This window comes from Vollenhovia emeryi, unplaced genomic scaffold (assembly GCF_000949405.1).
Source record: "Vollenhovia emeryi isolate VEMERY1.0 unplaced genomic scaffold, V.emery_V1.0 DF939205.1, whole genome shotgun sequence".
Taxonomy (NCBI): domain Eukaryota; kingdom Metazoa; phylum Arthropoda; class Insecta; order Hymenoptera; family Formicidae; genus Vollenhovia; species Vollenhovia emeryi.
The window spans coordinates 692,937-708,125 of NW_011967161.1; the positions used below are offsets into that span (position 1 = coordinate 692,937).

Consider the following 15,189-nt stretch of genomic DNA (forward strand, 5'->3'; position numbering starts at 1 on the left):
AGGAGTAAGAAATAAAATGGATTTATTTCCTTACTCCTACTCCTTACTCCAGCTTACTCCATGTATTGTAGACCAGCCTTAAAGGCCATTCTACAATTGCGTAAACGTAGTTGCAGGGTTGTAGGAGTAGAAGTAGTAGTAAGTGTTGTACATCAAAGTAATATACAATAGAGTGAGATACGTCGTAATTGAAATGAATGATTAGTTAGCTTTTACGTCCTATATCGTTGTAGTCGTGGAAGATCAAGTTCAGCCATCTTTTACAACAGGCTTTACAATCGGAAATGCTAGTTTAAAACTGTGTTTTACAACACTGTACAACCGCTAACAACCACGTTTACGCAATTGTAGAATAGCCTTTAGAGTAAGAAATAAAATGGATTTATTTCCTTACTCCTACTCCTTACTCCAGCTTACTCCATGTATTGTAGACTAGCCTTAACAGTTGAAAAGCGGCAAAGAACGAAGTCAAACAATTAAGAATACTCTTAAAAGTCGCCAGCAGTAATTAACAACATCAATGATTTTTATTGGCCGTATCTGGCAATTAAAATTCTTATTGCGTAAAATATTACCCCAACCAGGATTCGAACCTGGGACCTCCCTCGATCCGTGACAGGGGAGGGAAGTCAAACAAGTTCGGTGAAATCGGGCCAGTTTCACAAACATCAGTTAACTGCTAACCGAAGATCAATGGACTCTGTGTCTCTTCTTGAATAATAAAGATGGAAAAGATTGGGAGTCGACTGAACCCTAGTTAACAGCTAACCGATGTTCGTGAAACTGGCCTCTAGTGGCACAATATATTGGCGCGATATTGGGAAATAATGGACCAATGTTTCGCCAATGCGCTGCGCTACTAGGGTTAGGCTTAAAATTGGAGCGACGTTTGCGGATCGGTGGCTTATACCGGGCAGAATTGCCGTTTTACGCGCGTTTTTCCGCTCCAGAAAGGTCTGCATACACTTGGCAAGCTGCGCTTGTATATGCGCATAGATAAAGCGTAATCTATTCAAAATATTTATGAAGTAGATAAAGCGTTATCGGGATATCTTTGACGTATGTATGCCAGGTAAAAGAATCCATGTGTATACGTACATCCGCACGTTATGCTATTGCACGTAATGTAATTGTTATTTCTCGGTAACATTCGAGATTTGTTCTATATAAATAATACAGTTATTTTGTATAATAGATCTCGGGTGTTGTCGAGAAATAATTATTCGATGGCTTTACACGCGAGCGACTTTTATTACACGTGAACGCGTAGAAATTGTTTAATTCCCATGTTAATTTGCTTAACAACGCTGGAAGCCAAAATACTGCGAACAAACGCGATTTTACATGTATATTAATCGCGAGTATTAATTTGTTAATAGCGAATACATTGCAGGTCAGTTGTAGATGCGTTTCCAAATAAAACTTCGCCCAGGCTTTATGCGAATAAGCGTTAATCGATTACGCTGAAGGTTAGAATTCTTTTCTGGGCACCAAAAATAGATCCCAACTCAACAAACATTTATTTTTAGGTCGTGGTGTTCTCCAGATTTCGTGCGCGCAGTATGGATCGCGCTGTCAGGAATTCTTATCAGGACAAGGTGTCGCATGTGAAAGCCGAGAAATTTTGATTTATACAGCGAAGGTGCGGGTATATCGGCGAATAAATTAACGCTTTCTGATGACTCACTGGAGAATATAGCACGTGTCATTCCGCTGCATTCGTTAAGCCGCGCTGGTAAGAACAGCAATGCCACGTCGAACGATTAGCGAACACAAGGAAAACTCGATGGGTAAACCGCTAACCGAAATCATGTTACACAGATGCCTACTGATGCACTAAAATTCGACAGTAATGCCTAGATAGCACAAGACACTCCTATGAACATTTTAAGAATATTCTTCAAGAATATTTGGATCCCAAAGGAATTCTGATTTGTCCATTTTCTAACAGACCACTGGTTAAATCTACTAATTTTTTTTTCAGTACAGTAACAGGCGCAAATCTGTACACAATCCCCTCAGCGGTTTGCCCCTCGAAAACTATATAAATCGACTGATCTCTTTTCCAAGATCGTATCTCGATTTTACGCGATTTTCGGTTTATCTGCTTAAATGCTCATTTACGACGAGAATGAGCGTTTAAACAGAAAAACCGGGAATTGTGTAAAATTCGAGATACAACCTAGTGAAAGAGATCAGTCGAAATGTCATTTATTAGAACCGCCGCTTGTAATAATAGCTGCTTTCCTTTTACACTCAAGTGATACTGAGCCACTTATGTGTGTATTTTATACTCAGATATGACGTCATCAATGTGAGTCTATTAAACTCACACGGTTTTGATCGTGTGCAAAGACTCAGTTAAATCTGGTTGAGTCTCACTTCTCAAGAATCAAAAGGAACATGCATTCAACTGAGTTCTGACGTTACAAGTGAGATTTATCTGAGTTTTCATGTAAAAGGAAAGCAACTACTATTACAATTCAATTTGTAATACCGTTTACAATTCAACGGTGGTAGAAATTTAATTGAGTTGCTTATTTCCAGATGCAACTTGTAGCGAGCAAATGATAATAGAGATAATAAAAATAAATTATAATATAGAGTATATATTACACGCAAAAAGAAAATAATATACATTTCGATTGTTCCTCCTGTATCTCGTATCCATCAGACGATATTGCAAAAATGGCGCGCGATACCACGGGGAGCCTTTTAAGAGACGCTGCCATCCAGATTGGTGCTGGAGGATCGGCAGGTTTCATCGAAGTGTGCATAATGCATCCGATGGATCTTGTTAAAACGCGCTTTCAGCTGCAAGTGAAGACAGCGAAGTCAGATCCATTATATTATACAGGTACTTTGTACAGCATTAAAACGTTTGTATTGTGTTGTGCGTTAACTGTATTAATATTACAGGAATTCGCGATTGTATGACAAAAATGTACAGGACCGAGGGGCTACCAGCATTTTGGAAGGGAATTTTGCCGCCGATACTCGTAGAGACTCCCAAACGTGCAGTTAAAGTAGGGTAATTCATCGCCTGACGACGTAATGCAGGATTTTTGTTACTCATAAAATTGTTTTCTTTTAGTTTTTTACATTCGAGCAATATAAACAATTTTTCTTGTTTGGCGCTAGTGCACCCACTCCGTTGGTAATTACTTTAACACGGTTATTATAATTTGCCCATTGTTTGCAAGATAAAGAAAGTTGCATCGTTGCAGACGTTCTCGTGCGCTGGTTTCTTCGCCGGCGTTACGGAGGCTATATTAGTTAATCCTTTCGAAGTGGTCAAAGTAAAACTGCAATCTAATCGAAAGCACGTAAAAGAAAGCCCGTCGACAGTCGCAGTGACAAAAGAGATCATTTCGAAGTATGGCTTTGGATTGAACGGCCTGAACAAAGGGCTCTCAGCCACCGTAATGAGAAACGCGGTGTTCAATTCGTTTTATTTTGGTTTCTATCATTCTGTTAAAGGATATGTACCAGCCAGTAAAGAACCTTGGCTTGAATTCTTAACTAAAGTAATCATTCAGCTTTGCGTGGCAACGCAAGGCGTATATACGTACAAGCTTGCACGTTGGCTCGTCAGTTTTCTGTAACGCGTTTCCGAAAATCTTCCAGGTTGCCATAGGATTCGTGTCGGGCACTGTCGCTTCCTGCTTGAACATACCGTTTGATGTGGCTAAAAGTCGCATTCAGGGCTCGCAAGATGGTACGCAATACAAAGGGACACTGAACACCATGCGTATTGTGTACAAGAGAGAGGGGTATTTATACATACGTTTTGCCTACCGATATGTGGTTGTACCCGGGATCGCGCTCTCACTCGTGCAATCTGTCCCGTTCCAGATTTAGAGCCTTGTACAAAGGCTTGGTGCCAAAGGTGCTGAGATTAGGTCCAGGCGGCGCTATTATGCTCGTGGTGTACGACTACGTGCATGTATTTCTTACAAAGAAGTTCAAAGATTAATATCTACGCTGCATTACAACAAGCTGTGAGGTAACTGCACGTTACTCTTCATAATGCATTTAATATACATATTTATATATTTTTGTTATGTGTAAAAAGAAAATGGAGATTAATATAATTTTATAATCGTAATAATAATTCTTTATACGTTTCATATGTCAAATAAATGTTCTTTTTACATTATTGATATTTTGTTACTTTTCTTTTCCTTTAAAGTAGCGTCGATAGTTTCGTTAATGTATGCCAACGTATCGTAACATAGAAAAGTTGGTCATTTCCCTGAGTCAATTGGACAGTTTTGTTCGTGTGTACCAACGTGTCGTAACAACATGGGAAAGTTAGTCGTCCAAGACAGAATCCAGCCATTTCTCCAAGTCGATTGGTTTATTCGGAACAGTCTTCGACTTGGTCTTGGAATCTGCAACAAATCGTCGGTGAAAACATCCGCGACATAGATCCTTCGTTATATTGCAGAAAACCAGTCCACTTGCCAATTGTACGTTCACAATTAAACTTGCGGAAACGAACCTTCAAAATGCCACGACACCTTAATTAGTCCAAAAGTCTTACCACTGCCATGAGACGTAGATAGCGACGTGGGCTGCGCGATTCCTATCACAGTGGTGCTCTGGACGGGTTCCTTTAGAGACAGCAAAAAATCCAGATCTTCCTCCAAATCATCAATACTGTTTTCTGGCTTCGTACTCGTCGTCAGCTGCACACTCTTCGAGTCATCGGTCCTCGTGTTTTCGTCTTTGGTGTCCGGTAAACTCGATGCGTTCAGATCGTCCAGAATCGCGCTGTAAGCCGCCCTGCCTCTCTCGGCGTCATTGTAGATACTCGTCAGCTGGTCGCTCTGGAATTGACGTCGAATTAATCAGTCGCTCGTTCGTGCAATCTAAAGGGCCAGTTTTACAAACGTCGGAACTATATGTTGATCCTTTCTGGGTGGGAGAAAAAGGACCGGCTAGTTTTTACTTATGACTAACAACTCATTGTTAACAACTCACTGTAGACCGGGCTTTAAGCAGAGATTAGTTTGGCCTCCCTCTTTGTCTACTATTATTTAAGAAGCGACAGAGAATCGATGGCCAACGTGTGAAACTGGTCCTTAGTAGATTCCCTCTAATCAGAGTCTGGCCAACAGGCAGCTTCGGCAAAAATGATGCGAGAGAAAGTAATATATTCCCTCTCACTCCACATACAGCATATGCTCTACGTGCTTTACTCCGCCTTTACGGATTGTTCTCTGCCATCAGCCTTAGTCACCTCTTACGACACGGAAGACTAACCGGTCGATCTATTCGTCGGTGGATCAACACGCCGAGTGTCTCTCGAGCACTTACCACGAAGTACCCGTCAGCCACGTCGATGTACTCGTTGAACGGGACGCAGTCGATCGCGGCCGACAGCGCCTTCAGGTTCATGGTGAAGAATTCCGAGTACTGCGACGAGTCGACGGTCCAGGCCTTCTCCGACTTGAAGACGAAGTGCCCGCCCTTCGAGAGCGGCGCGTTCATGAGAATTCCGAAGTCCTTACCCATCTCTGCGTCCGTCGGCGATTCCACAGCGACGGACGAGGAGGGTTGCTGCGGTCTACCTTTTCTCTTCACCTTCTGCATCCTCGACAATTCGTCCTCCGCGCGGATTCACGACCGCGCAACTGGTCGCGACTCGCGAGAGCTCGTTCGCGCTCAACGTCACACCCGCACGTGTGCCGTAAGGATAAGTAAACAAGCGCCCGACACGACAGATCGATCGACGTTCGACTTTCGAGAGTTCGATTGTCTTCTCGATATTTTCAAGTACGAATTTAAAAATAAGGAATGCACGCGCCTAATACATTTGTACGCGACAAATTCTTCAAGTTGATTGGCTGCGGGATAGTAAAGTTCTCGAGTATCCAGAAATTTTCTACTCTTGGCAGCCAATCAGCACGCTTGAAAATTTTGTCGTACGACAAATGTCATACCAGCCTCATTCCTAGAATTTAGATTAATTCAGTCAGCGATTGAAGTGCATCTTCAGCGATGTATGTAGATTAACTTTGATTTCGGTTCAACTTACTTTTTATCTTTTTTTAAGAATTAGAGAAAGATAAAAATGAATTAAAACGACTCACAGAGATTGGAAATAAATAATTCAAGCAACAAAATTGCTTAAGATAAAATTTATAGCTACACAATTTGTTGTACTCGGTCGAATTTTTTTCTACATATCGTTGCTGCACGTTAAACCAAATGTTAATAAATCTAGCCATGTTAACAAAACGACGAGTTAGTCTACGAGTTAAACGTCGATCAGATTAGTCACAATTTGATCGAAGTCTTCAAGTTGTATTTTGTTTCCTAGACATTGCTGGACGTTTTTACGAAGGTATTTCAACGTTCAATAAGAAAAAAAACGTGCTCTCTAGAGACTCTAGCTTATGGTATTTTTAGCTTCGTCGCCTTTCCGGAGATAACAGACATTTCCATATTCATCCTGCTGCTAGAATTTAAATTTGTAAAATTGATTTAAATAAATTTTGCAAGAGGCAAGAACAGAACATAAACTCCGTAGACTCGAAAACTTCCAAATCTATTATTATATCAGCGCCCATAGTGTTTCGCGATTCGTCCTAGCTCTATTACAACCGCCAAATCGTGGCAATCGGCAAAAACACGAATCGCAGGTAGTTTTGCAACTCTTGTGGTTCATAAAATGAAGAATCTAACGTAGATGCAAAAATCTGCTTACAACCGCAATTGCCGTAAAATCACATCGGACAAATCGCACTTACATTCTAGATATGGAGAGTTGAAATTGATGACAGTCTGTAAATTTACACTTTTACACAAATTTAATTCAATATTTGCCAATGCTGTTGATTTCGATTGTTGGATATCTCCGATCGTTCGTTCATCTAATCGAGACAGTCACTTGTGTTAATCTGAGTCGATCTCTCAAGTCCAACGAGGTGTTCGTCCGCCACGTTGACAGAATTCTCCGCATCAGGGTGAAGGCACTCAGAGTACTGCAAGTAGAGTACCAACGAATCCAATTATCCGCTCTGAATACGCAGTTCTGTGGAAACACGTGGCGGTCCATTGGGATTGGAATCCAAAATGCAAATTCTTTACTGGAAGCTGACTTTATTGGCATTAAATTTCAGACAAAGCCCCGACAAGTGGACTTTCATCGCACACTTCTACAAGATTAAGATCTCAGAGGTTTGCAAAGGCAATGATAACACGCAGGGATATCAGTGGGAAGGATCAATCCGCAGCATTACTTTTATCCTAAGTGTAAAAAGCCATTCGCGTGTTACGCGCCCCGAACTCCGCAATGTAAAAAAAAAAGAAAAAGAAAAGAAGAAGAAACCAACCCATCAAAAGGACAGGGATCAAAGTCGGTCGTAGTAGAAACAACATTTATTGACAAAATGCTATGATAGTTCTAGTACTACTAGGTAAAAATTCATAATAGCATGAGGTCTTCTTGGAGGAAACGGAGGTTTCAGGATGGTGGAGGGAGAGGATGTGATAAAGGAAATATACGAACTTTTATTTTTATTTTCACGTTATGTATATGTAGAGATCTGCGTATAAACATATATATGTATATGTACATATATACGGGTGCGTATGTACATACATATATGTATATATGTGTACACAGTTCTCTAGAGTAAAATGGCGTGTGGCAACCAAACCAACTGATAAAGAATATGATCGGTATAAAGGTCTGGGAGCACCTTACGCTCGTCCCTATTCTACGAAAGACTTTCGATGAACTTCTTGAATATTTTTCGGAAACACGTTCGGCCCTGTTTTCACCCCCAACCAAATGAACTCCGTCCCGGTCGGGGGTCTGACGACCAACTCGATTCTGTCTTCGGGCTTGCACTACTTGACGTTTTCTTCTAGGCTTGAGGCTTCTCAGCCGGAAATGAATTGCAGATCATATTCTTTGTCACAAGCAACCGAGAAAACCTTCTGACTCTTGACAATGCGAGCAAGATTAACGTGTCTTCAAATATCTTGTCTTCGACTTTTCAAAACTCATTTTTTCAGAGTGAAACTTCAAACTTCCCTCTATCATCCAATACCTCTTGATTCAAAACCTTATAAACAAACAAATAGGTTAGAGAACTTACTTTTTTTTATTCGAAGCTTGTTATTATTTTTCTGTTTTTTTTTCATATCTTTCGTTTTCTTGCTTTTTCTTATTTAGGTGTGCTTTATTTTTTTTTTTCGTTAAAGAGAATATTTCCACATTTGTTTTTTAGAAGAATCTACCCAACGGCTGGAATACAACTGTAAGCTAAAGACAGCACAAATGTCGAGCGCCCAATTATATTCCAGCTTTCACATTATAGCCTTGTATCTTTACACAATTGAAACCTTATCTTCATAACATCGATAGGAAGCAATATAAACTTATGAAAATAAGGTTTTACATCTATTCTAACCTTACTGATTTTCGTGCAAACGGTATGCTATGCTCTACTACATTAGCCACTTTTCTTTCCGTCAACAGTGTTATCGGTATCGTTTATGGTATTGTAACTAAAACGCCCTGCGAGACGGTGTCGCATACGATGCAGAATTAGGTAAGGTAAGAATAGTGATATAATATGATTTCGTTAATTTCATAATTTTGACCCGTTGAAGAAATATTTGGGTCAAAGTCATTGGATGTGCCGTAACGACCTGGCCTGGCCTCACTTCATGTCACTTAATATCGACCTGAAATTCATTAAGCAACAAAAAAACTATGATTGTTTACGCAGGTTACGGATTGCTGCTTAGCTACTACCGTTACGATTTTTTATCAAGCGCATTTTCTCTGATGTTCCCGTCTGCCGTTTTCTTGCTAACTTAAATACTTACTTGGCAACCCAATCAACATTACCGTTTCGATTAGAAATATAAGCGGTCTACGAAAATATGAATCCGGATGGCGTGTTATATCCCGACGATTATTGCTCGACGGCTCTTTACGATGCAACGAAACGGAACGCGCGCAAAATCGTCTCTCTTCAAGCTAATAATAAGCAGCATCGATACCAAGCGCTTCGATTCTATTTTCCTCAACTATCTCGCGCAATGTATGTACGTAATTTCTTTTAGATTCCACAGTGTTCATAAATATCTCCAAGAGAGCAGTTAATTAATGTACATGACACAGCAAGACGCCCGGCCATAACAGAGTGTCTTTCTCTAGAAAGAAAGCGTTACGAAACATACGGGAATTCTTCTCCATGTAACATTTTCGTGTCAAGTGTTCAAGTACAGCAAGAGACGAAGTGAAGTAAGAGGAACAAGCGTACGTCACGGTTAGGCACCGTTGTGCGTCAAGTTACGCAAGTATCGAGTTCTTGCTAGACAATTTGCAATTCTGTATATAAACGTGTGTTATAATATACATATTAGCACAGGGATGAGACACATATCCATGTAGACAGCTTATATTATGTACGCAAATTTAAGTGGGGGTTGTACTTACGCGGCGAGTAGGAGCGCGTTCTAGAACGGTCGTAACGTGAACGCCGGCGGCTATAGTACGGGCTGGGTGAGCGGCGATAGCTTCCTCTGTAGTTAACTCTGTTGTTTTCGACATTGAAAGAATTAAAAATTAAAAAGGGAGAAAAACAACGCGTCATCTTTTTCAAAAGCAACATCCGAACTATTGCAGCGTGTTGGACAGAATAGTTACGTTTTTGTTTTTTAATGAGCTTAGGAACGCGCGCGTTTAGATTCAGGGGGTCGATTTTGTACCTTACAGTGCAGCGAAAATACCAAAAGTGAGCGGCTTTGTCTCTTTCTAAGGGGACAGTTAGAAGCCCAGGTAGCACGCCATATCTAAAAGACAGCTTTAAGACGTCTTTAAGTCAAAAGACGTCTTAAAGACGTCCTTATGATGTCTTTTAGATATGTGTGCTACCTGGGAGGAGACAAAACCACTCACTTTTAGCATTTTCTCTATAGTATAAGATACAGAATTGACTTCCAGATTTACGTTCCAAAACATAAGGTCCGTTGTTTATAGCTGAACTGACTGCACTAGTTGAGAGTTTATCTGTCTCCCTCCACAGCAGAAGGAAAAAGATCAACTCTGAACCGTTGCGAATAGTTGAGCCATAAAGAAACAAGCCTGTTTTGAGGACAATCTTATTCGAGGGATCGGATCGGGTCGAGATCACGGATCGCAGGTCGGAATTCAGCCACTCAGACGAGACAGCCTCGAATCCGATCGGCTGAGCTCCGATCCGCATCCGCAATACGTAGTGTGACACGGGCTTAAAATATTCCTCGGAGAAGATCTTGGAACGCAAGGCTGACACCAGAGAACGACCCATAAACGTTTAGGACTGTCTTAATCGTAGACGTAAGGCAAGGCAGAGTTTCACGACTTAAGTTTTTCTCTGCCTTGCGTCTACGACCAAAGTCCTGTGTCCACGACGCTGGAACTTGGTCCAAGGACCTTGAGACGATCTTAAGCGTTTACGGATTGTTCTCTACCATCAGCCTAATTCCGGATCTAATTGCACGTTCCTGAATTTATTAAAAAAAAAAGAAGGGTTGGCAGCATTCTGTCCATCACTGTACTCGGAGGAACAGATACGACTTACTCTCTACGTCTGGGCGCATCCCAGCTTCTGTCGTGAAGATGCGTGGGTTTTCCCATGTATATTCCCGGGGTAGGAGTGTGGGCACGCTGAGTAATGGAGAAGTCCACTCTGATTCTTCGACCGTCGATTTCCATGCCGGTGCATTGCTCCTTGGCCACTTTGGCATCCTCGGACGATTCGAAATATACAAAGCAGAATCCTCTAGAGCGTCCAGTCTGCATATAAATATACAGCGTTAAACTGCGCCGTCACTAAGTCGCGCTTGTCTCTCAATTCACATTCAGATCTACATTTGTAATCATGTTGCCAGAAGCCTTTAACGTGTCACGTGTCTCTTAAGTATGAACGTTCTAAATCTCTGGCTCAGGGGCCCCGATTCTCGAAATCATTCGAAGAAGAAACGTATACGAATATTCTGCTCCGACAGAAAAGTTGAAAGTCGATTGGTTAAAGCCATGCGAATAGCCGATCAACTTGCAACTTTTCTGTAAGAGCAGAATTTTTGCATACGTTTCTCCTTCGAACAAATTCAAGAATCAAGCCCCATATTTATTGTACCCCAGTACGAGTTTTATGGGGATTAAGGCGGTGTGACTGTCGCACACTTAACAATGCATGAATAAACATACGCCACGGCGCATTAATTCGGTTCGGGTAATAATTAAGGATAGGCAAAAACTACCTCATTATTTGAACGCCCCGGTAAACATCGAGCATCAATTACATTGCGTTTACGTGGCAATTTCTCGCTCGACAATGCAAATGTAACACACGTGAAAAAATTGAAACATAAGCGCAATGTAACTGACGCTCGGCGTTTACTGGGGTGGATGCTTCTCGGCGACACGATCCGAGCGGAATTAACGAACCGCGCTGTGCAACGTCGAGTGCTACATTACCTTTGCGTCGATAACGACCTGTACTCGTTCTACCGGGCCGTATTTCGAGAATATATGTTGGATCTGCTGTTCAGTCGTGAAAATGGAGAGTCCGAAGACACCTAGGCATCGAGAGGGGCAGGGATTGTCGCGGTTGCCGATGTGCCGTCGTCTGGACGACATCGGGCTACGCGAGTGGGAACGGTAGACGTGGCGATCGCGCGAGTAGCGCGATCGCGAGTACGAGCGGGATCTACTGCGGGAGTAACGACCGCCGCGATACGGCGAGCGGCTTCGGCTGCGACTGCTGCGGTGGCCGACGTTGGTGTACTTGCTGCCGCGGTAGGACTTTCGACCGCGCGACGCGGAACGACTGCGCGACCTCGAGTACTTGACCTCCCTATGAGAATCCTTCCGTTCGCGCGACTTGCGCGACCTCGAGTGCGACCGCGAGTCCCTCAGGCCGCCGTCCGCGGTGCGTGGTCGACGGGGGCTTGCGCTACGACTACCGCTTCTCTGTAAAATTACAAACCAAGTCACTGCGGATCGCATAACGTGCCACTGCGTGCCACGTACAAGGGTGCAAAATTACATTGTTTTTATCGGAGAAATTAAATGCCGGAGGAGTGTAACGAAAAGCAATCTTTATCTCGTAAAGTTTCTCAATTGTGAATGCGTTCCACATACTTTTCGCGCACAGAAGAAATGAAAGAAGGTATTTTGAAATACCTCGATAAATAGTAACGTTGTATTTTAAATGTTTCGTACGTGTAATATTTCAACGTTAAACATAGTTAAATACGATATTTGAAACCTGACACTGTCTGGAGGGGGACAGAACTGATGTTCTTCAATGATAACGCAATCTAGTCCAAAAGATAACTTCTAACTTTTTGAAGTATGGCAATGTTCGACAATGTAAGGCATTCTATGTAAACAGCCCATAGTACGCATGTCTAAAATGCATCTTTAACACGTCTTTAAGTCGACTTCTGTGCGGTGTCTACAATGAGGCCTTTAAGACGTAAGATTTAAGAAAATAACCAGTCGATTAGTGCCCATCTACAATAGAGATTTAAACTCTAAGCCTTAGACCTGGCCTACAATGAGTTGTTAGTCGCTAGTCAGAAGTCGAAACTATACGTTGACCCTTTTCCTTTCTGGGTGGAAGAAAAAGGACCCACATATAGTTCTAACTTCTGATTAACAACTCATTGTAGACCAGACCTTAAGAAATTGACTAATCGCAGTTGCGTATCATGACTGGTGGTGTCTTGCGCCAAGTATAAGCGTATTCTACTCATACTTGACCACGATTGATTAGCCAATTTCTTAAGGCTTAGAGCTTAAATCATCTATTGTAGACTGGGACTTAAGGCCCGGTTTTACCAACGTCGCTTAACTTTAAGCTCAGCTTGATTCGTTCTGTCACTTTCCACCTGTTACTCTAGAAAGAGACAAACATGAATTAAACTAAAATTACAGTTAAGCGACGTTTGGTGAAACCTGGTCTTAGGGCCTGCGTCCACGATGCTAGAACTTGATCCAAGTTCTAGTTTCGAGAAACGTGTGTGGCCAATCAACTTGCAGCTATTCCATAAAAGCTGCACGTTGATTGGCCACCCATTTCCCAGAACTAGAACTTGAACCAAGTTCTAGCATCGTGGACACAGGCCTTTAGATATGTACATCTAAAAGACTACTTGAACTTGATCTACAATGTGCTCTTTGCGTCGAGAAACATTCTATTTTATATAAGCAAATCGAAACGCTTAAAACATTAGTCGGCAATTTACCCTTGTACAGTGTACAATTTATCAACTTGCACAATTTTTAAACGTATTTACGGGCCACAAAGTAGGATGTTCCTAAACGCAAAGAACACATTGTAGATTAACCTTTAAAGACCTCTCGAAGATGTTTTCTTAGACATACGCGTTTGGGAAATATATCCGAGAACAATAAAAACGACTTCCTTGTAGATACAGCTTTAGATTAGAAGTCTCTACCGAATATCTTAGGTTTGTTTCCTGTCGCTACACTGACGAGCTTACTGCACTAGCTCACCAGTGCAGGAACAGAGAACAAGCCCATCGACTTTACCATCATACGTACATTTATGTACATGAATCTAACCTAGAACAAAAAATATATATACACGTCAGAATTTGATTCTCCTCACAGCGAATGTTACCAACAACAGCAATCGTGCATATATTTTAAACATCTGAGCGCGATCGACCAATCGCAATTCAGCTATTCGCATTTATAACCTTACGAAACGCTTTTACCGAGATTAAAGTTTTCGGAGAATCGTCGGGAATTCGATACTTTACTTTTCTCCCCCCGAGACATAGCCCGCGATTTACGGTAGCGAGAGAAGCTGCGTGTCGAGTTACCGCGAACGCTGCGTGGTATTGATAATGGCTGGAAGCAGGAATTGCGTCGCTGGATCAATAATGACCGCGACGAGTTACTCGGTCGCAATTAATTCGCGCGGCTCGCCGCGGAGAGGATTCCGCGGACGCCTCGCACTCACCTCGATGTCGCTCATCGCCGATGTTCTTCAAGCGTAGATCGAGATCCGACGAGGAGCAAACTGCGTTTGATGCGTTGCCACGCGCTCTCCGTATCCTCGTAGACCCGACAAAAATATGGCGTGAGCTCCGTCGCAGGAAACGCCGGGCCCGGGGACATACGCAAATGAACACACCAACATCCGGCAGCGTTACCATGGCAACGTGGAAGCGTCATGGCACACGCTGCGTTCCAAAAACATCCCTGCTCGCTGATCGCACTTGCGTCTGATTGGCTTATACTTTTTTATTAGAGACCCTCTAATCAGAGTCTGGCCAACACGTGGTCCGCTAGGTTTAGTCAAATCCAACGAGAGAGAGGGCAGTACGATTATCTCACTCTCTCTTTGAGATATTCGTACTGCCCTCTCTCTCGTTGGATTTGACTAAACATGGCGGACCACTCTGTTGGCCAGACTCTGATTAGAGGGTCTCTATTTTTTATCTAAGAAAATACGCCAATCAGATGCGACCATGAAGAATAGAGATAAGGAGGGTCAACTTATATGGGCGGATGCGTCAGATTCTGAGCCCAAAAATGATCGTCACTACTAGTACTAAATCCTAATCGAGATGTCGCTTCCGTTCCACGACAGCGTTTTCAGTGTTTTCACGTACATAGTGTGAGTGTATATTAGTAGAAAATAAACTTACGAAAATGGCAATGACAATTCGCGTTTTTCTGTTACTCATGAAGAATTTTATCCCGACTCATTGTCAGATCTATTTATCTCCTTTCGACTTCTGTTTGTCAATAGTTTATCTACCGTAGCGCCACCGGTGTGCATATTTTGAACTACCATAGAAACCGGGTTTTGGTCTCATTCTCGAAAGCATTAGTTGAGCCTCCTTATCTCTATTCTTCATGGATGCGACAGTTCACTGAATCGAGCGATGGCTCATTCAGGCTGGATTCACATGGAGCGTAAAGCCCGCTGCAGACGATGCTATTTTTTCTGCTGGATTGCTTGCAATCTAATAAATTACTATCGTTGCACCATTCAGCTCCAGCCTCAGGCCGGATTCAGACTGGACGCGATGAGCGATGAGCGACGACGATATCCAATGGGCGAACAGGTTATATGGGAAAGCGTATAGTTTTCCTATAAAGACTGTACGCCCATTGGATATCGCTCGTCGCTC

The 15,189-nt window shown here is 42.3% G+C and overlaps 3 protein-coding genes across 12 annotated transcripts in view; 1 reads left to right on the plus strand and 2 right to left on the minus strand.

Annotated features, from left to right (window-relative positions):
• LOC105561609 (mitochondrial 2-oxodicarboxylate carrier) overlaps window positions 1–4,159 on the plus strand; it is a 5,713-nt gene extending 1,554 nt beyond the window's left edge. For 3 of the 7 annotated variants that reach the window (XM_012011725.1, XM_012011724.1, XM_012011726.1), the window contains exons 2-9: window positions 1,394–1,469; window positions 1,530–1,735; window positions 2,548–2,857; window positions 2,920–3,026; window positions 3,095–3,157; window positions 3,228–3,527; window positions 3,628–3,773; window positions 3,856–4,159. In XM_012011725.1, coding sequence (XP_011867115.1) covers window positions 2,689–2,857; window positions 2,920–3,026; window positions 3,095–3,157; window positions 3,228–3,527; window positions 3,628–3,773; window positions 3,856–3,976 — 906 coding nt within the window. In that variant the 5' untranslated portion in view covers window positions 1,394–1,469; window positions 1,530–1,735; window positions 2,548–2,688 and the 3' untranslated portion in view covers window positions 3,977–4,159. Of the gene's footprint in view, window positions 1–574; window positions 1,073–1,393; window positions 1,470–1,529; window positions 1,736–2,547; window positions 2,858–2,919; window positions 3,027–3,094; window positions 3,158–3,227; window positions 3,528–3,627; window positions 3,774–3,855 lie in introns of those variants that run through there. The other 4 variants (XM_012011729.1, XM_012011728.1, XM_012011727.1 and 1 more) reach the window with 3 other exon arrangements.
• LOC105561608 lies at window positions 3,780–5,724 on the minus strand. The gene is made up of 4 exons (XM_012011723.1): window positions 5,323–5,724; window positions 4,547–4,832; window positions 4,175–4,394; window positions 3,780–3,952 (listed from the first exon to the last, which is right to left on the minus strand). Exons 1-3 carry the CDS (start codon window positions 5,596–5,598, stop codon window positions 4,315–4,317), a joined length of 642 nt encoding a protein of 213 aa, XP_011867113.1. The 5' UTR covers window positions 5,599–5,724; the 3' UTR covers window positions 3,780–3,952; window positions 4,175–4,314.
• A 406-nt stretch (window positions 5,725–6,130) lies between these two features.
• LOC105561612 (transformer-2 protein homolog beta) lies at window positions 6,131–14,198 on the minus strand. 4 transcript variants are annotated; one of them, XM_012011738.1, is made up of 5 exons: window positions 14,010–14,198; window positions 11,492–11,986; window positions 10,593–10,807; window positions 9,467–9,564; window positions 6,131–6,992 (listed from the first exon to the last, which is right to left on the minus strand). In XM_012011738.1, exons 1-5 carry the CDS (start codon window positions 14,022–14,024, stop codon window positions 6,985–6,987), a joined length of 831 nt encoding a protein of 276 aa, XP_011867128.1. In that variant the 5' UTR covers window positions 14,025–14,198; the 3' UTR covers window positions 6,131–6,984. The 4 variants fall into 4 exon arrangements, with proteins under 4 accessions (XP_011867128.1, XP_011867126.1, XP_011867127.1 ...); XM_012011736.1 differs by lacking the exon at window positions 6,131–6,992 and adding an exon at window positions 7,094–8,081 and having other exon boundaries at window positions 14,010–14,196; XM_012011737.1 differs by lacking the exon at window positions 6,131–6,992 and adding an exon at window positions 7,094–8,706 and having other exon boundaries at window positions 14,010–14,195.
• Between the last annotated feature and the right edge of the window lie 991 nt (window positions 14,199–15,189).

Coding starts and splice junctions, on each gene's coding strand:
- LOC105561608 (XM_012011723.1), bottom strand. CDS start 5,598: ATGCAGAAGGTGAAGAGAAAAGGTAGACCGCAGCAACCCTCCTCGTCC. Junction 4,833..5,322: donor TGGCTGACGGGTACTTCGTG/GTAAGTGCTCGA, acceptor CGTCAATTCCAG/AGCGACCAGCTGACGAGTAT. Junction 4,395..4,546: donor ATCTACGTCTCATGGCAGTG/GTAAGACTTTTG, acceptor GATTTGTTGCAG/ATTCCAAGACCAAGTCGAAG.
- LOC105561612 (XM_012011735.1), bottom strand. Junction 10,808..11,491: donor AGGTCGTTATCGACGCAAAG/GTAATGTAGCAC, acceptor ATTTATATGCAG/ACTGGACGCTCTAGAGGATT. Junction 9,565..10,592: donor GATGCGCCCAGACGTAGAGA/GTAAGTCGTATC, acceptor CGAAAACAACAG/AGTTAACTACAGAGGAAGCT.